At 41.6% G+C, this 19,368-nt stretch overlaps 2 protein-coding genes across 4 annotated transcripts in view; one reads left to right on the forward strand and one right to left on the reverse strand.

The window, feature by feature from the left end:
- Positions 1 to 18,788, reverse strand: part of LOC6039502 (probable ATP-dependent RNA helicase DDX55 homolog) — a 33,818-nt gene extending 15,030 nt beyond the window's left edge. For all 3 annotated transcript variants that reach the window (XM_001849053.2, XM_038258668.1, XM_038258667.1), the window contains exons 1-2: positions 18,581 to 18,788; positions 16,789 to 18,525 (exon numbers count right to left, since the gene is read on the reverse strand). In XM_001849053.2, coding sequence (XP_001849105.2) covers positions 16,798 to 18,525; positions 18,581 to 18,685 — 1,833 coding nt within the window. In that variant the 5' untranslated portion in view covers positions 18,686 to 18,788 and the 3' untranslated portion in view covers positions 16,789 to 16,797. The remainder of the gene's footprint in view (positions 1 to 16,788; positions 18,526 to 18,580) is intronic.
- On the forward strand, positions 15,194 to 16,358 carry LOC6039500 (methyltransferase-like protein 23). The gene is made up of 2 exons (XM_001849051.2): positions 15,194 to 15,332; positions 15,399 to 16,358. The coding sequence occupies exons 1-2, from the start codon at positions 15,225 to 15,227 to the stop codon at positions 15,987 to 15,989; spliced, it is 699 nt and encodes a 232-aa protein (XP_001849103.1). The 5' UTR covers positions 15,194 to 15,224; the 3' UTR covers positions 15,990 to 16,358.
- Positions 18,789 to 19,368: the final 580 nt, after the last annotated feature.

Here is a 19,368-nt window from a genome sequence, read left to right on the forward strand (position 1 = left end):
ATTTCCCGGTTTTTTCCCGGTTTTCTCCCGAGACCAGAAGGAATTTTCCGGAATGTTTTTAAACCAAATTACAATGTTTTTTAGGCTAACGTTAATATCATCATACTTTTTGAACGCATACATTTGGTTCAAAGTTTGAATTCCTCAAGAAAGCTTTCAAATCTTGAGTAAAAAGTAAGCAAGTTGTAAACGAAGCCGTTTTTATCTGTTATCAATCAAACCTCTAATTTTCAAATTATTTGATTTTTTTTATCAAAAGTCGTTTTTATTTTTTTAAATAAGATAAATTATTAATAGAATTCATTAATTTTGTAAAATAGATTTACAAAAATACATTGTTATCAACATTGATGTAAATGCTCGTTAATTTTCTTTGAAAAAAGGTTTTGTGAATTCAAAAAGAACAACTCTTCCAAGAATTATCAATTTCTGTGATTTTCTTTTTGTTAAAATTATTAGAGCGAGTTGTGGCGCTATAACCACGGCAAATAGTGTCCAGGGCATTCGTGGAAATACAATGTCCCATCCCAGAGGGTCCCGGAGTACCAGACTTTCTTAGCATGGTGCTCCCAACGAATACAACCAAATCTCGGAGCGTATAATGGTGTGTCCCCACGCTTCTTCCTCCCCTGTCGATTCAGAATTGTGTTGTTGTTCGAACACTCTGTGCTCAAACTCAACCCAATTACGAGTCATCTCTGCGATACGGCTTTACGCAGTAGGCCTGGCCGGTTTAACGCTTGTGATGTTTCAATGCATTCTAATGCAATGGCGCACTACAAATGTTAATAAATGACAAGAAGAGTGCTAGGCGTCATCTAACCTAAGGCACACCCTTCGAAAGATTGGCTGGGCTAGGGTGTTAAAATTATGTAAGTACTTTTTTATAACCAAAAAAGTCTTTTTGCATCATTAGTCCAAACAAAAATGTATACACTTTGGCAGCTGCGCAGGAAAAGTGCCATACAAATGTAAAAAAAAAAATCGATACCTTGAAAGTTTTTTTAGAATAATTACTTTCTAAAAAACCCAAAACACATAATGGTAAAAACAATTAAAAAATTATCGTGCTGTGATTTTTTCAACAACATCAGGGGACAAAAAATTATTATTATTTTTTTTCAAAAAACATCAAAATTTTAATGGAAATTTAAGTGCAATCAGCTGAAATCAATTTAAAATGCATTCCCTTGCGTCTTGAATCATTTTTAAGCATGTTTGGGTTGATTTAATAATCTCTTGAATTTTTGAAAATTTTCGATCTTTAGTTTTTTTTCGTTATTTTTTTTGTTTTCGTCAAATCTTACATTTTTTGTAGACTAATGATTGCAAAACAACTGAACTAGCGTAAAATGCGTTTTTTTAACACTTTTTGCATTCAAATTTTGAGACTATGGCTTGTTCCTTGATTTTTTCAGATTTTAACAAACTACACATACTTTTTTGAAGTTGTAGCTATTTTCAATTAAAAAATAATTCTATTTTATCTCTAAAAAGTCAAATGGTTGAGAAAATTACAGCATTCTTTTTTGAACTTTTTGATCCATTCTTTTGTTGCTAAGATACAGGCCAAGAACAATATTTTAAAAGAGTGTATTTTGTGTGACAATTTGAAGGAAAAGTCTTGATCTTTAAATTTAGAGAGATATTTACTGTAATGTTGTTTTCGTACCATGATATCCATATTTTCCACTTACAAAAAATCCTAATTTTAATTTTATGCAAAACTAATATTTTAGCAAAGATGGGGTAAATGTCCGCCATTACGGGGTTTGTCTTCCGGACCCCTGAGACCGCTCGTGGTACCACCAGGAATACATGTACCCCAGGTTGAGAACCGCTGGTAGAGCAAACATTTTGCTTTATTAAAAAAAACAAATTCGCCTGGTAAAAGTATCATAGGATACAACAGAAAAAAAAAATCCATAGCCAAGAAGCATGAGTCTATCACACAAATTCAAACATAGATTTCGCGAATTCTTCATTTAGAATAACAGGAATAATCGAGGGAATAATATTCTTATTGAGAAAAGAACATATTGAATACATTAAAGAGGCTTTTGTCAAATTTTAACGAAACTTAAAATATTTTCCTGGTTTGTCGGTCGAATTCCCGAGTTTTTCCCGGTTTTCTCCCGGTGGATAAAAATCCCGGTTTTTTCCCGAGGTGGCCACCCTGACGACTAGAACTGCTTCTCCAATTCGCCCCAGATGACGGCAAGTAACTGTCTAGGGCAGCGGTCCTCAACCTGGGGTACATGTATCCCTTGGGGTACCACGAGCGGTCTCAGCGGGTACCGGAAGACAAACCCCGTAATGGCGGACATTTGAATAATATCCCAGAAAAAATATTTGAGAGAAGAAAAAAATCAAGAGATTAGAAACAAAAAAATTTACGCAACCTTTTTTTGCAGATTATTTAATTCAATTCGTTCTTGTAAATCAAAAATCAAATAATTCGCTCTACAGCATTGCCTTGGCGTTCTCGATTACGAGATTCCTACTCGAAACTAGGTGTCCGAAGGCTTGATTATTGAGGCATTTGCAAACCTCTTTTTACACCTAAGCTTCCATCCACCCCGGGATTCGAACTGACGACCTTTGGATTGTGAGTCCAACTGCCTACAAGCGACTCCACCGAGACAGGACCCAGGGAGACGACTCCTACACCTGGACTGAGCTATCGACCTAACCTCTAGGGACCAACATTTACTTCCCTGTCCGACGGAAGGCGTGATCAGACAAATATCGTCTCAAAATTAGCCACCGGGACCTTCTGGGATCAAACCCAGTCCGACTGGGTGAGAGGCAACCACGCTTCGTTATTGCTAATCATTAAATTTGAAAAAAAAACAGCTATTTTTTTGGTGTAATAACAAAATCGATTTTCCAGCACAGCAATTTTTCAGTTCCTTTTGGGGTCCTAAACAGCTCCCCAAAGTTTGAAGAAGATTGGTTAAGCCCTCACATTGCGCAAAGCGATTCAATTTTCTATATAAACTTGTATGGGAAAACCCATATTTTTGAATTTTGATATTTAAAAAATCCACGTTTTACATGATATCAAAACCAGATTCATATTCGGATGCTCTGGAAGGTGCTCTACAACTTTCCCGAAGAGAGATTGGTGATAACTTGCTCCTGAAAGAATATACAGCATCCTCAAAACACGTCTAAAAGGTGATTTTTGAACAGACGAGTTTTGAACACGCTGTATCTTTTTATAGGAGCAAGTTAGCACCATACTCTCTTGGGGAAAGTTGTAGAGCACATTCTAGAGCAACCGAAAATGAATCCGGTTTTAATATAGCGTGAAACGTGGATTTTTAAAACATCAAAATCCAACAAAATGGTTTTTCCCATACAAATTATATGAAAAATTGAAACGCTTTGCGCAAAGTGGGGACTTAACCTATCGTTCTAAAACTTTGGGGAGTTGTTTAGGACCCCAAAAAGAACTGAAAAGCTGCTGTGCTCACTAAATTTGAACAACTTTATTTTTTTCCATACTATCATATTACACGGAAAAAAATTATACACGGTAAAACATTTTTTGGTGATTTTTTATTTAACTTTTTGTCACTAAAACTTGATTTGTAAAAAAGCACTTTTTTAAATTTTTTTATATTTTAATATGTTTTAGGGGACATAATGCCAACTTTTCAGAAATCTCCAGATTGTGCAAAAAATCTTTGACCGAGTAATGATTTTTTGAATCAATACTGATTTTTTCAAAATATTGGCCGCAAAAACTGGTTGCTCTTAGCGACATCGACGTAAGAAAATGGTGGGTTGTTTGGGTGAGATTTGGAAAACACCAATTTTCCTGTTTTTAAACCTTTGCATGGCAATATCTCAGCAACTAAGGGTCGTATCAATAAAGTTCAAAAAAGCAAAATATAGAGAATTTTCTCAGCTTTCCAAAAATATTTTTTCAAAAGTGGGCAAACATGTGCAATAATTTAAAATAAAATAAAAAGTTATAGCTGAGACTATATTCAAAAAAGTTACCTAAAAATGGATTTAACTTGAAAACGGTGCACTTTATCAAAATTTTACTAGCGTACTTTTTGATTGCAAATTGGATTTTACATCGAAAAATAAAGTTGAAAAATTTTTGCGACCAATATTCCGATTTTTGAAAAAATCAGTATTGATTCAAAAATTCATAACTCAGTCAAAGATTTTTTGCACAACCTGGAAATTCTGAAAAGTTGGCATTTTATGTCCTCTAAACATATAAAAAATAGTGTTTTTTTTACAAATCAAGTTTTAATGACAAAAAATTAAATAAAAAATCATCAAAAAATTTTTTACCGTGTATCATTTTTTCCGTGTAGTCTTTATCCATACCTGCAACTTTGTCGAAGACACCAAATCGATCAAAAAATTCCTTCAAAAGATACAGATTTTTGAATTTTCATACATCGTTTTTGTATGGACAGCTGCCAAATTTGTATGGAAAATTATATGGACAAACTAATAATGCAAAATGGCTTCTTTAGGCATACCGAAGGCAACAAAAAAGTTTCAGTCGGATTAAAAAATACAAAAATTAAAATTGTAAAAAAAGACCGATTTCGTAGAGAATTGGGTATTAGTACCCTATGTCAATTTTTATGTACAACGGTCAAAAACACGATTAAAAACCATTTCTGATCACTTTTTTTATTTTAATGCAAAAAAATGACAAGACAACATTTTTTTGATGGATTAACTATGGTCCCCTTGGAACGAGCTGTCAAGTAGGAGCTATTCTGTCAAGCAGGACCACGAGGTAAATTTTCAAAATTGATTTAAAAATCAATTTTAAACTCTTTGTGGTTGTACAAAGGGTCATTGTACACAGAAAAAATAAGCTTTATCGCTGTAAACAATAATATCAGCAATCTAAGCTTCATTTTAGGACCCAATTGCTCAGTAATTTTTGTAATGCCTTAGACCAGTGATTTTCACGGACGTTTCTCCATGTGCTGTAAAGCAGCCCCTTAAGACTATATAACTATATTTTATTGTTAATATCATGATATTCGGGGGTTTTCTAAAGGGTTGGCACATTTGCAGAACAAAGTTATTTCAGCGCTTATGTGCGGCCCTCGATCCGCACTTTGATGACCACTGCCCTAGACTACACAGAAAAAAATATGTAAATTTACACAACACGTAATTACTGTTTCTTATGTAAACTCACTCAATGTAATGTTGAAATATGATGTAAAGAGTAAAAAGTCATGGAAATTACTCCAATGTGAATCTAAATCTAATGTAAATCATGAATCTAATGGAAACGTTGAGCATGGAAACTCAAATCTGATGAATTTCTACCCGTGTTTGGCTTCCTGTAAATTCCTATTTAATGTAAATCATATATCCAATGTATTTCTGCCAAACGTTGACTTCAAAACTACCCGAACTAAAAATAGTTATATCTGGTTCTCTTTCTACCGCTCTCATACTTCGCTGGCCCACTGCCTGTGCCTCGCCCTGAACAAGTTGATGCTTTAGCCGCTCGTTTATTAAATGCGAAGATAGCTCAGTCGGCAGCGGGTAGCAGCAGTAACACCGAACATTCTACCCGTCGTCCGTTCGATTCCAGTCCAGCGTTATTCCACTTGGCCGTCGACGAGAAAGCGTCCCCTACCTGTGAAACAACTTTTTAAAATCAGAATTTCCTTTTGCTGCCCGTTTCACTCATTTTAAAATAGAACATAGGCCACACCCTTTTCCTACTGCAATCCAAGTCGAGCTTTTCATTCCCATTGGCCAATCAGAATTAGTTGATTTGAACTAATGTAAATTCAAAACTAATGTAAATTCCAAAACTAATGTAAATTTTCAAAACTAATGTAAATTTCCAATGAATATAATGTAAATTTCCAATGAACCTAATGTAAATATACATCATTTATCATGATACTTTTTGGTACATGATAAATAATGTAAATTTACAGAAATATTTTTTTCTGTGTATGTATCTATGATTTTTTTTATGACAATGGAATCGTTCTATAGTAGAAAGTGTGAAAAAAAGGCAAAAAAAATAAAAAGTGTTTACAGTCATGAAAAAACTAGATGGGCAAAAGAAAAGAAACATCAACTAAACATGATAAATGCAAAATGAAATACTAAAAACGAAACAAGAAAACCCAATCTAATCTAATCTAATCTAATCTAACCCTAGCGCAGCCAGTCTTTCGAGGGCATCCTGGAAAATGCCTTAGGTTGATTAACGCCTAGCATCCTCTTGTCATTATTAACAATTGCAGTGTCCCAATGCAATAAATTGCTTTGAAACATCACAAAAGTTAAAGCGGCCAGGCCAACTGCGTAAAGTTAACCGCAAAGATGATTCGTTGAATTGAATTGAGTTTGAACACGAATGTTCAAACAGCAATACAGTTCTGAATCTACAGGGGAGGAAGAAACGTGGGATCCCCCGCTCACGTTCCTGTTAGTTTAGGCAATTGATCGTTGGGAGCACCATGCTAAGAAGTTTTGGTGCTCCGGGACCCTCTGGGATGAGACATTGTATTTCCACAAATGCCCTGGACACTTTTGCCATGGTTATAGCGCCACAACTCGCTCTCATTCGCTAAAAACGAAACAAGAAAACCCAAATCAAAAAAGTAAAGTTTTACGTACACGCAGAAAAATGTTTTGTAGAATCAGCCAGTACGAGGTTTGTTTTCGTTTCGTTTTCGTTTTACGGAGCAAGGTGGGGAACGCGGCCTCAAGTCAGTCCAAGTCCGGTTTCTTGTGGAAAAAAGGGTAGTGGCCGAACTAGTATTGCATACCAAATGAACACCACCGGAAGATATAGGGGATCGGGAGGGGGGAGGTGAAAGAAAATTAGTGTTGGTGTGAGTAGTAAAAACTTGGATGACTTGAGCAGTTATGGTAATCTAAGTTTAACACTGAATAAAGAAAATCTGAAATTGTGATTCAAAGTAAGAATACCCGGAATAAATTAAATTATTAGTTAATTAAATAAGAAAATGTAACTAATCGGAGATCTATACAAAAGAAACCTATGATGTCTTCCAAATTTAAAGGAAATAAAAAATACTAGAGAAAAAAAGATGAAAACTAACTGCCGACCTGTCACGTCCGTCAATAGTCTTGTCATACATTACAACTAGAAACAGATCTGCCAATGAAATGTCCCACATTAACTCAGTGCGGACGTTATGCATCGGCGGCCGTTACTGATCGTGTGGTCCGCCCTAGAACCGCCCTGGCGGACTGAGGGCGGGCCGCCTGGGCGGTTGAAATTTGACATTTGAAATTTTTCAATTTCGTCCGCCCTCCATCCGCCTTGGCGTGCCATGGGCGCATCGCCTGGGCGGTTCAAACTGATCGCTGAAATGTTTCAATATCGTTCGCCCCTCAATCGCCGCGGCGAGCCAAAGGCTGATTGCCGTGGCGGTTTGCATCTGAAGGAATTTATTTCGAATTTGACATTTCAGTCAGTTTTCAACGAGCTTCGGTGGGTGTTGTTATTTAATCGGCGGCTGCTGATTTTCGTTGTTAAGTTTGTGTTGGGAGAAGTGTTGTGTTGTTTAGATTGTTTACTTATGTAAACAAATAGTTGAAAGTGCGTTTGAAATAGTGATTGAAGGTTGTTTTGCAAGAATAATCGTTATTGTTGGTGTAATTTATGTGACACTCCTTATAAATATTGTTGGCAGATGTGCAAACATTTGGAATCAAGTTTGGAATACTTAGAATTTGATATGTTTCATTGTTGTTATGATTTGATTTGTACTTATTTGTATGTTTGTATGGAAATTTGGTGTACATTTTGGTAAAAAGTATATCATTCCCAGGGAAACCTCTTGAAGAGTATCGAGGTGGCATTTACAAAGCGGATTTTGTGCCAATGTTTACTCAATTAATGTTAATGTTTTTTTGGGTGAATGTTAACACTCCAAAGGTTCGGGTTCAGTGCCAGCAGTGGAGGCAATTAGTGGTGCAGCAGCGATTTTTTCTTTCTTTTGTTTGACGTTTTTAGGTGTGCATGATGCAGGACATGGGTAGGAAGTAATTTCAATTATTTTCAATTATCATTTCAGCGGCAACAATATCATTTAAAATTTTGTTTAATTTTTTTTTACAGCTTCCTGGATCATTTATAAATGAACTGCTTATATGTATTTATCTATTCTTCATTTGATTTATTTGAATGTTTATATCATTCCTATTCCTTGTCCTTTTTTCTACCATTCCTCCATACCATATATGATCAAATTTCATGGACTAACGACAGTTACTGAAAAAGCAATGGAATCATCTGAAGAATTTGTCTTTAAAAAATAATAATCATTCTTCCAGCTTCCGGGAATCTTCTTCAATTTTAATGCCCACATTTATCTATTCACTAGATGATTTATTTAAATGTTTATATCCTTCCTTATCCTATTCCTTTTCTTTCAGCAATGGAACCATCTGGAGCATTTGTCTTTTAATTATAGTTGTTTGTTTTGCAGCTTCCCGGAATCATCTTTAAATTTACTGCTTATTTGTATTTATCTTTTCACTGTAAGATTTATTTTTATATTCAGATCTACCATTCCCCATACAATATATGATCAAACAAGCTCTTCCCGGCAAACTTCGTCCTGCCCTTTTTGGTTTCCTAACGTTTCATGCTTGTTTGATTATTCAGCATCCTGTGATCAAAATTTGATTTTACGTAACTTTTCCCATACAATCTGCAGCTTTTCCGGAATCGGTTCCAGAGTGGCCAAAGTGTCATTTAGTTAGCGTAAGAACCTTCCTTGGGCTTATACGAACCCAACGCAACAAAGAGCACCTCGATCCGACGCTCCGTATTGAACTGATTCGCGTTCGAACAAAACCGTCGAAATTTTTATATATATAGATTGAATGACAAGAAAGAACATGGGGTGTAATCTACTAGGATACTTTCTTCGGATTAGCTGCGCTTGTGTTTGATTAGATTAGAGTATGAATTGTTAACAATCAATACGTTGCCTATTTATATGTAAGTACCAATAATACATGAACATTTTAAATAATTTAGCTTTTAAGAATTAGTTAAAGAATTATTTTTATTTGCAGGAAATGGAAAATCTTCGCAACAAGTTTGCTTATCAATATATTATTTTGTTTCTTTATTTTTTTCATCATTTCACCTCAGTGAACTAACAACGCACGTAAGATGTATTGAGAACAAAATTATGTTGAAAATTATGTTTTTTTCATATTTTTGCTTTATTTCTAAATTTCAGCACACAAGAATCTACAAAGATCTGCATTTCTATATAAGGCACTTTGTGTTTTTCCGTTTTAGATGAACTTGAAAAACACTATCAGAATCCTGAAGGAACCTGAACGGGTATTCTGCTTGGGCAGATGAAATATGTGTGAATGGCGAATCGAGGGCGAGCCAAGGCGGTTGGGGCATTTTGGGCGGATGAACTTTATATAGGGGCGGATCGGGGGCGACCCGCTGGCGGACCATCTTACAGGGGCGGCTGTACCGTATATGAAAGGCGCATCAAGGGCGAGCCAAGGCGGTTGGGCCTTTTGGGCGGATGAACTTTATAAAGGGGGCGGATCGGGGCGACCCGCTGGCGGATCATCTTACAGGGGCGGCTGTACCGTATATGAAAGGCGCATCAAGGGCGAGCCAAGGCAGTTGGGGCTTTTTGGGCGGATGAATTTTATATGGGGGGCGTATCAAAGGCGACTCGCTGGCGAACCAACCTACAGGGGCGGCTGTACCGTATATGAAAGGCGCATCAAGGGCGAGCCAAGGCGGTTGGGGCTTTTTGGGCGGATGAATTTTATATGGGGGGCGTATCAAAGGCGACTCGCTGGCGAACCAACCTACAGGGGCGGCTGTACCGTATATGAAAGGCGCATCAAGGGCGAGCCAAGGCGGTTGGGGCTTTTTGGGCGGATGAATTTTATATGGGGGGCGTATCAAAGGCGACTCGCTGGCGAACCAACCTACAGGGGCGGCTGTACCGTATATGAAAGGCGCATCAAGGGCGAGCCAAGGCGGTTGGGGCTTTTTGGGCGGATGAATTTTATATGGGGGGCGTATCAAAGGCGACTCGCTGGCGAACCAACCTACAGGGGCGGCTGTACCGTATATGAAAGGCGCATCAAGGGCGAGCCAAGGCGGTTGGGGCTTTTTGGGCGGATGAATTTTATATGGGGGGCGTATCAAGGGCGACCCGCTGGCGAACCAACCTACAGGGGCGGCTGTACCGTATATGAAAGGCGCATCAAGGGCGAGCCAAGGCGGTTGGGGCTTTTTGGGCGGATGAATTTTATATGGGGGGCGTATCAAAGGCGACTCGCTGGCGAACCAACCTACAGGGGCGGCTGTACCGTATATGAAAGGCGCATCAAGGGCGAGCCAAGGCAGTTGGGGCTTTTTGGGCGGATGAACTTTATATAGGGGGCGGATCGGGGGCGACCCGCGGCGGACCATCCTATAGGGGCGGTTGAACCATACAAAACGGCGTATGTGGGGCGGATGAACGGCGGGTGAAACATTTCAAGGCAAACCTGGGCAACCCCGGGGCGAGTCGCTGGCGGACCAACGTCACGATAAAAACTGATCGTGCGCCAAATTGTTGCAAATTTTATCCGCCAGCAGGTCGCCCGTGGTCCGCCAACTCAAACGCTGGCGGATCGCCAGAGCGGTTTGGCGGTCCGCCAGCGAACCGCCGGCGGGCTGCCCAGTCAATGTGGGGTTACACTTCTTTCAAATCAACTAATCATTTCAGTCCAATTATTCATCGACGGAAAACTATCTAACTTTAATCAACAACCTAAACTAAACTGTCTGAAAGTAAATTTAATCTCAAATCCCCGAATGTTTTATTATAACGCCAAATAGGGTAAAGGATCTTGTTTTTAAACCAGTCTTGCCGCTTCCAAAAACCAATAAACATAAATGAACAGTTCATGCCATTCCCCACATTGACTGGGCAGCCCGCCGGCGGTTCGCTGGCGGACCGCCAAACCGCTCTGGCGATCCGCCAGCGTTTGAGTTGGCGGACCACGGGCGACCTGCTGGCGGATAAAATTTGCAACAATTTGGCGCACGATCAGTTTTTATCGTGACGTTGGTCCGCCAGCGACTCGCCCGGGTTGCCCAGGTTTGCCTTGAAATGTTTCACCCGCCGTTCATCCGCCCCACATACGCCGTTTTGTATGGTTCAACCGCCCCTATAGGATGGTCCGCCGCGGGTCGCCCCGATCCGCCCCTATATAAAGTTCATCCGCCCAAAAAGCCCCAACCGCCTTGGCTCGCCCTTGATGCGCCTTGCATATACGGTACAGCCGCCCCTGTAGGTTGGTTCGCCAGCGAGTCGCCTTTGATACGCCCCCCATATAAAATTCATCCGCCCAAAAAGCCCCAACCGCCTTGGCTCGCCCTTGATGCGCCTTTCATATACGGTACAGCCGCCCCTGTAGGTTGGTTCGCCAGCGAGTCGCCTTTGATACGCCCCCCATATAAAATTCATCCGCCCAAAAAGCCCCAACTGCCTTGGCTCGCCCTTGATGCGCCTTTCATATACGGTACAGCCGCCCCTGTAAGATGATCCGCCAGCGGGTCGCCCCCGATCCGCCCCCTTTATAAAGTTCATCCGCCCAAAAAGCCCCAACCGCCTTGGCTCGCCCTTGATGTGCCTTTCATATACGGTACAGCCGCCCCTGTAAGATGGTCCGCCAGCGGGTCGCCCCCGATCCGCCCCCTATATAAAGTTCATCCGCCCAAAATGCCCCAACCGCCTTGGCTCGCCCTTGATGCGCCTTTCATATACGGTACAGCCGCCCCTGTAAGATGGTCCGCCAGCGGGTCGCCCCCGATCCGCCCCCTATATAAAGTTCATCCGCCCAAAATGCCCCAACCGCCTTGGCTCGCCCTCGATTCGCCATTCACACATATTTCATCTGCCCAAGCAGAATACCCGTTCAGGTTCCTTCAGGATTCTGATAGTGTTTTTTCAAGTTCATCTAAAACGGAAAAAACACAAGTGCCTTATATAGAAATGCAGATCTTTGTAGATTCTTGTGTGCTGAAATTTAGAAATAAAGCAAAAATATGAAAAAAACATAATTTTCAACATAATTTTGTTCTCAATACATCTTACGTGCGTTGTTAGTTCACTGAGGTGAAATGATGAAAAAAATAAAGAAACAAAATAATATATTGATAAGCAAACTTGTTGCGAAGATTTTCCATTTCCTGCAAATAAAAATAATTCTTTAACTAATTCTTAAAAGCTAAATTATTTAAAATGTTCATGTATTATTGGTACTTACATATAAATAGGCAACGTATTGATTGTTAACAATTCATACTCTAATCTAATCAAACACAAGCGCAGCTAATCCGAAGAAAGTATCCTAGTAGATTACACCCCATGTTCTTTCTTGTCATTCAATCTATATATATAAAAAATTTCGACGGTTTTGTTCGAACGCGAATCAGTTCAATACGGAGCGTCGGATCGAGGTGCTCTTTGTTGCGTTGGGTTCGTATAAGCCCAAGGAAGGTTCTTACGCTAACTAAATGACACTTTGGCCACTCTGGAACCGATTCCGGAAAAGCTGCAGATTGTATGGGAAAAGTTACGTAAAATCAAATTTTGATCACAGGATGCTGAATAATCAAACAAGCATGAAACGTTAGGAAACCAAAAAAGGGCAGGACGAAGTTTGCCGGGAAGAGCTTGTTTGATCATATATTGTATGGGGAATGGTAGATCTGAATATAAAAATAAATCTTACAGTGAAAAGATAAATACAAATAAGCAGTAAATTTAAAGATGATTCCGGGAAGCTGCAAAACAAACAACTATAATTAAAAAGACAAATGCTCCAGATGGTTCCATTGCTGAAAGAAAAGGAATAGGATAAGGAAGGATATAAACATTTAAATAAATCATCTAGTGAATAGATAAATGTGGGCATTAAAATTGAAGAAGATTCCCGGAAGCTGGAAGAATGATTATTATTTTTTAAAGACAAATTCTTCAGATGATTCCATTGCTTTTTCAGTAACTGTCGTTAGTCCATGAAATTTGATCATATATGGTATGGAGGAATGGTAGAAAAAAGGACAAGGAATAGGAATGATATAAACATTCAAATAAATCAAATGAAGAATAGATAAATACATATAAGCAGTTCATTTATAAATGATCCAGGAAGCTGTAAAAAAAAATTAAACAAAATTTTAAATGATATTGTTGCCGCTGAAATGATAATTGAAAATAATTGAAATTACTTCCTACCCATGTCCTGCATCATGCACACCTAAAAACGTCAAACAAAAGAAAGAAAAAAATCGCTGCTGCACCACTAATTGCCTCCACTGCTGGCACTGAACCCGAACCTTTGGAGTGTTAACATTCACCCAAAAAAACATTAACATTAATTGAGTAAACATTGGCACAAAATCCGCTTTGTAAATGCCACCTCGATACTCTTCAAGAGGTTTCCTGGGAATGATATACTTTTACCAAAATGTACACCAAATTTCCATACAAACATACAAATAAGTACAAATCAAATCATAACAACAATGAAACATATCAAATTCTAAGTATTCCAAACTTGATTCCAAATGTTTGCACATCTGCCAACAATATTTATAAGGAGTGTCACATAAATTACACCAACAATAACGATTATTCTTGCAAAACAACCTTCAATCACTATTTCAAACGCACTTTCAACTATTTGTTTACATAAGTAAACAATCTAAACAACACAACACTTCTCCCAACACAAACTTAACAACGAAAATCAGCAGCCGCCGATTAAATAACAACACCCACCGAAGCTCGTTGAAAACTGACTGAAATGTCAAATTCGAAATAAATTCCTTCAGATGCAAACCGCCACGGCAATCAGCCTTTGGCTCGCCGCGGCGATTGAGGGGCGAACGATATTGAAACATTTCAGCGATCAGTTTGAACCGCCCAGGCGATGCGCCCATGGCACGCCAAGGCGGATGGAGGGCGGACGAAATTGAAAAATTTCAAATGTCAAATTTCAACCGCCCAGGCGGCCCGCCCTCGGTCCGCCAGGGCGGTTCTAGGGCGGACCACACGATCAGTAACGGCCGCCGATGCATAACGTCCGCACTGAGTTAATGTGGGTCATTTCATTAGGGCATAGAGCTTTGCAAACAAGAGTGCATCTCTATTATACCTTATGTAAACTGTCATTTGAGTGAAGGAGACACACTCCTGTTCACAAAACCCATGCGCCCTTTTGAAATGTTAGGCTCCATTTGATCGTCAAGGCTCCAGTAGACCCTCGATTCGCAACAATGGTCGATACAACCATAATCCGAAAACCGTTAGTTCAACAGATTAACGAATTTTGTCCGATATCATCGCACTATTGATTGACCGAGACTCTATGGAAATTTTGACATATCAAAATGCTACGTAATAATAATTTTTTAAATAAATTTCAAAATCTATTCTATCCTACAATGCCTAGAAGAGGCCTCTGTTTCTGTTGTGAGTAAGCGCTGGTTTCAGAGTTCATTTTTCAATTTAAAAGGGGTGGGAGACGACTAATTTGCTTCATGAACTCCTACTCGGCCTTGGGACCACCTCTTAAGACACTGATGGCTCCTAGCTAGGAATTAAACCTAGACACAGCGTCGAGGCCCGCTTCGCATGGCAAAAATGTTGGCTGGGGGGAAGTGATATTATCACGAAATTTTATTTTAAAGCCAACATTGCTAACGGCGTCGAGGTCCTTACTCATGCCCAAGGGAATCAGCCAGTACGAGGTTTGTTTCAACAAAAATTTTGTTGAATATAATCAACGCCGATTTTGCGTTGAAACAAACCTTGATTTTCTCAATTCCAGAAAAATCTTTTGTTGTTTTGAAAAAGTTGCTTTGACGTTTAGCGTTGATTCAACAAAAATCTTGATTTTCAAATCAACAAAATGTTTTGTTGATTCAAATATGCCTTATTTTTCTGCGTGTAGTACAAAAGTTGCCCAAAGTTACCTGCTTAACATGGGAAAAATAAATACAATTTAAAAAAAAAAGATTTCTATGATGCACCCCCTTAAAACACATGATTCCCGTGAAATCGTGACTCATCATCAACCAAGCCAGTTCATCGAGTTCCATCATCATCATCATCATCGATCATCACATTCTTCTTTTTGCCCAGCCGTCAAGAACGTCGCGTGTTGCGTCAAAAATGACAAGATTCCAAATGGAAAACAATGGCGAGCAGATAAAAAAGTTCGTTTTCGGCAAGCAAAACACGACGGAACCTGCTGAAAAGCTAGAAATTGTAATCCCCGAGGTAGGTTGAACCGCTTGGAAGCGCGGCTTCGGCGTCGATTGATCGATTTGTGGTTCTTTTCGGCAGCTCCTTCTACCGGGATATTCGTTCTACACCTGGCCATCGGCACCGATTCTGGCGTGGTTCCTGTGGGAACGTCGACTGTCGCTGATCAACAAGCGGGTTCTGGAGTTGGGTGCGGGCACCGCTCTGCCGGGGATTCTTGCGGCCAAGTGTGGCGCCCACGTAACGCTCAGCGATTGCACGACCCTCCCGAAGACGCTGCAACACATCCAACGGTGCTGCCGGTTGAACGGTCTCGCTCCGGGCAAGGACATCGAAGTCATCGGCCTCACGTGGGGCCTGTTCTTGGACCAGATCTTCCAGCTGGGTCCCGTTGATCTGATTCTCGGGTCGGACATCTTCTACGATCCGTCGGTTTTCGAGGAAATCCTCGTGACGGTGTCGTTCCTGCTGGAAGCCAACCCCCAGGCCAAGTTCCTGTTTGCGTACCAGGAACGCAGCGCCGACTGGTGCATCGAAACCCTGCTCAAGAAGTGGAACCTGTCCTGCAACGTGATCAGCTTGGACAATCTCAGTGCCGAGCTGGGCGTCGATCCGCAGGAGTTGATGGGCAATCACACCATCCACTTGCTGGAAGTTACGCGACGATCTTGAAGCAAGAAGCCAAGCCATAGCCATGTCTTCGCCGGGAGCCGCCACGGCCTTTGCCCGCGGGGTGCAGAAACTCTTCATCGGCAATCTGCCGTGGACCGTTAGTACAAAGGAGCTGCAGGGATACTTTTCCAAGTTTGGCCACGTTCAGTCGTCGAACGTGATTTACGATAAAACCACCGGACTGAGCCGCGGTTACGGCTTCATTGTGTTCAGTACCCGCGATGGGTACGCAAACGCGACCAACAAGCCGTACCACACGCTGGAGGGGCGGCTGCTGGACGTGCAGCCGGCGGCGTCGTGAGATTATGTAATCATGTAATGTTATGTAGAAGTTGAACGGGACAATATATAGTAAGTTTTAGAAAAATAGTGGGTTCGAGTCGGTTTTGGTAGTATTCGATGCGATTGAGATATCACATCATTTCAGGTAAGATTATCAATTTTCCTCCAATTGAACACTGAAATGTTGAGTTCAATAAGTTCAACATCAAAATGTGCAACATTTAACAAATAAAAAATTCAAGAAATGTGCCAAGTGCTGGTTAGGAACTTAAGGACGTATTAGACTTTGGCAAACAAACTCGCCATTTTTTGTGTTTGACAGTTTGCCAAACTCGTAAACAAAGCCAAATGTATGCGGACTGACTTTTCTGCAAACAAATGCAGGAAAAAAAATCAAAGTGTCTTGTCTGTCCAAGAATGTACAGAATAAGGACGTTTTAGACTATAAATAGAAAGCAATGGACTTTCTCAAATTTTCTACAAAACAAATAGCGTAAAGAGTGATTTCATAACATACCTCTACAATTTAATCGCTATCCTCCAGCTCACTCGCGCCGATTCCCAACTCTTCATCGCACTCCTCTCGCGTTATCTTCTTCTTCTTGCACCGCTTCAACGCCCGGATATCATTGGCCAGCTCCTCCAGCTCTTCCCGCGAGAACTTGGCCTTCTTTTTCTTCACCACCTCCAACTCTCCGGCCTCAACGGCAGCTTTGCGTTTCTGCTTTGCCTCCCGCCGCTTCTTCCGGATCTCTTTCCGGTCTTCCCGCTCCTGCTTCGCCTGCTCCCACGGAACCGTTTTCTTCTTAAGGAGTTTGTTTTTGCTCTTCCACTCGCCGGTTTCCTCGAAGATTTTCACCTTGTTGTCGTACGAGGCTTGCTTCTGTTTGTCCTTGTACGCGAGTTTGTTGCAATCGACTGGGTCGGCCGGGCCTTTGAAGGATTGCTTGAAGTGGTCCTTCATTTCGGGCATTCGGGGAAGTTGGAGCAGGCCGTACGAGGTGGCCACTTTGCCCAGGTCGAGGTCCTTGAGGCGCAGGATGAGGTTGCACTCGTGTTTGCTGTACGCCTGGACGTGGGACACGAAGGCACGGTTGGCCTTGTCGAAAATGCCGCGGTCGGATTTCTGAAGGCGGTGCAGGACGTTCAGGGTTTTGGTGAGTTTCTTTTCGGACACTTCGAAGGAGACTTTTTTGAGGGCGACCTTCTGGTTACGGGTGAGAAACTCCACGTAGGCGTCTTCTGTTGGCAGTAGCATAATGAGGGCGTTGCCTTCTTGGCCTTGGCGGGCGGTTCGGCCTACACGGTGTACAAAGGCGGCCGCGTTCGAGGGAGGATCCCACTGCAGAACCCAGTCTACCTCGGGGATGTCTACGCCGCGAGCGAGGACGTCTGTGCAGAGTAGAAGGGCGGTCTCGGATTCGCGGAAATCTGTAAGGATTCGATTCCGTTGGGCTTTCATCTTACCGTGTAGCGCGAGGACCTTCATGGGTCGCATGAGCTCGGCTAGGGCCACACCCCAATATTCTACGCAGGCACAAGTTGGGAAGAAGATCATGGCCTTTTTCAAGTCCTGCTTCCGGATAAAGTCCAACAACACCGCCAACTTAAACTGCGGCTCAACAATAACGTAGTAATTCTGTAGCAACTTTGGCGTACTGACGGCGGCCTTCTCCTTCACGCTGACCAGCACCGGATTCCTCAATCCCGCCCTCATCAAATCGCGAACCTCCTTCGTCTGCGTGGCCGAAAACAGCCCCGTTCTACGCTGCCTCGGCAAATACCCCAGAATCGTATTAATCGTCGTCTCAAACCCCAAATCCAGCAGCCGATCCGCCTCATCCAACACCAACAGCTCCAAACTCTTCACCCTAGATGCCATGTTCAAATCCCCCTTCCGCTCAAACAAATCCTTCAACCTCCCCGGAGTGGCCACCAACACCGTCGACCCCTCCCTCACAATTCCACTCACATCCTCCTCGACCGAATTCCCACCAATCAACAACTTCTGCGAAAACTTCCCCAACTCCTCGTGCCCCAAGAACTGCCCCAGCACGTCACTAATCTGCGTGGCCAGCTCCCGCGTCGGAGAAACAATGATCGCCCCCACCTCAGCCTTCTTCCACGCCGAGTCCTTTTGCCGCTTCAGCAACAGTTCCACCAGCGGAACCACAAAGGCCAGCGTCTTGCCCGACCCGGTGACCGCCTCGGCGGCCACATCTTTGTACGACAGCAGCAGCGGAATCGTCGCGGCCTGGAAAGGTTCCGGAATCAAACCCTCGAACCAAATCAACTAATGTGGATCTCACCTGAACGGGGGTCATCTTCTCGAAGCCGAGTTGCTCGATCACCTCCAGCACCGGCGGGCTGAGCGGTTTGGCCAGGTCGGTCCATTTGGAGCTTGGACGGGACATTGTTTTCAGCGCATTTGGGGGAACCGCGGTAACAAACGGAATATCGCGGAATTTGCACGTGCGTTTGTTTATGTTTTTCGCTCGCGGTCGGCCGCGGCTAGTTTGACGTTTGACAAAGGCTTTGGACGGACAGGTCGAAAAAAAAGAAAAGTCGGGTCGAAAATAGAGTCGGGTACGCGATTTTTCATTCCACACGCATTTCATTCCACAAGTCTCACACGATTTTTCATTCCACAAGTCTCTAAAATCGACAGATGCCACATTTATTTACTCATTTCTGATTACCACAAAATCCAGATATTTAACATAGAACCGTCGATAAAACTGTGTACGAAAATACACAGACTGTCGATCAGAAAACTGAAGGAGCTATTAGACTATGGCAAACAAACGAACAAACTCGCACTTTTTTGTATTGTGGTTTCGGAAATATATCGAAAAAGGCGGAGATAAAAATCGGTCTAGAGCGGAAATTGCTCGTTTCGATTTAGTGCCAGAGCGACAATATTCGACAGTTTGCCAAAGTCAAAACTTGTTTACGGCAATCTCGCAAGCAAAGCCAAATTAATGCAGCCTGACGTTTCTAAATACTAACAAACAAAGCAGGCAAACTGTAAAAAAATGTTTTTTGCGAGGTTGTTTGTTTTTTCCATAGTCTAAAACGTCCTTAAGTGATTTTGAAC

The sequence above is a fragment of the Culex quinquefasciatus genome, chromosome 3, assembly GCF_015732765.1.
Source record: "Culex quinquefasciatus strain JHB chromosome 3, VPISU_Cqui_1.0_pri_paternal, whole genome shotgun sequence".
NCBI classification, from domain to species: domain Eukaryota; kingdom Metazoa; phylum Arthropoda; class Insecta; order Diptera; family Culicidae; genus Culex; species Culex quinquefasciatus.

Coding starts and splice junctions, on each gene's coding strand:
- LOC6039500 (XM_001849051.2), top strand. CDS start 15,225: ATGACAAGATTCCAAATGGAAAACAATGGCGAGCAGATAAAAAAGTTC. Junction 15,333..15,398: donor TAGAAATTGTAATCCCCGAG/GTAGGTTGAACC, acceptor TCTTTTCGGCAG/CTCCTTCTACCGGGATATTC.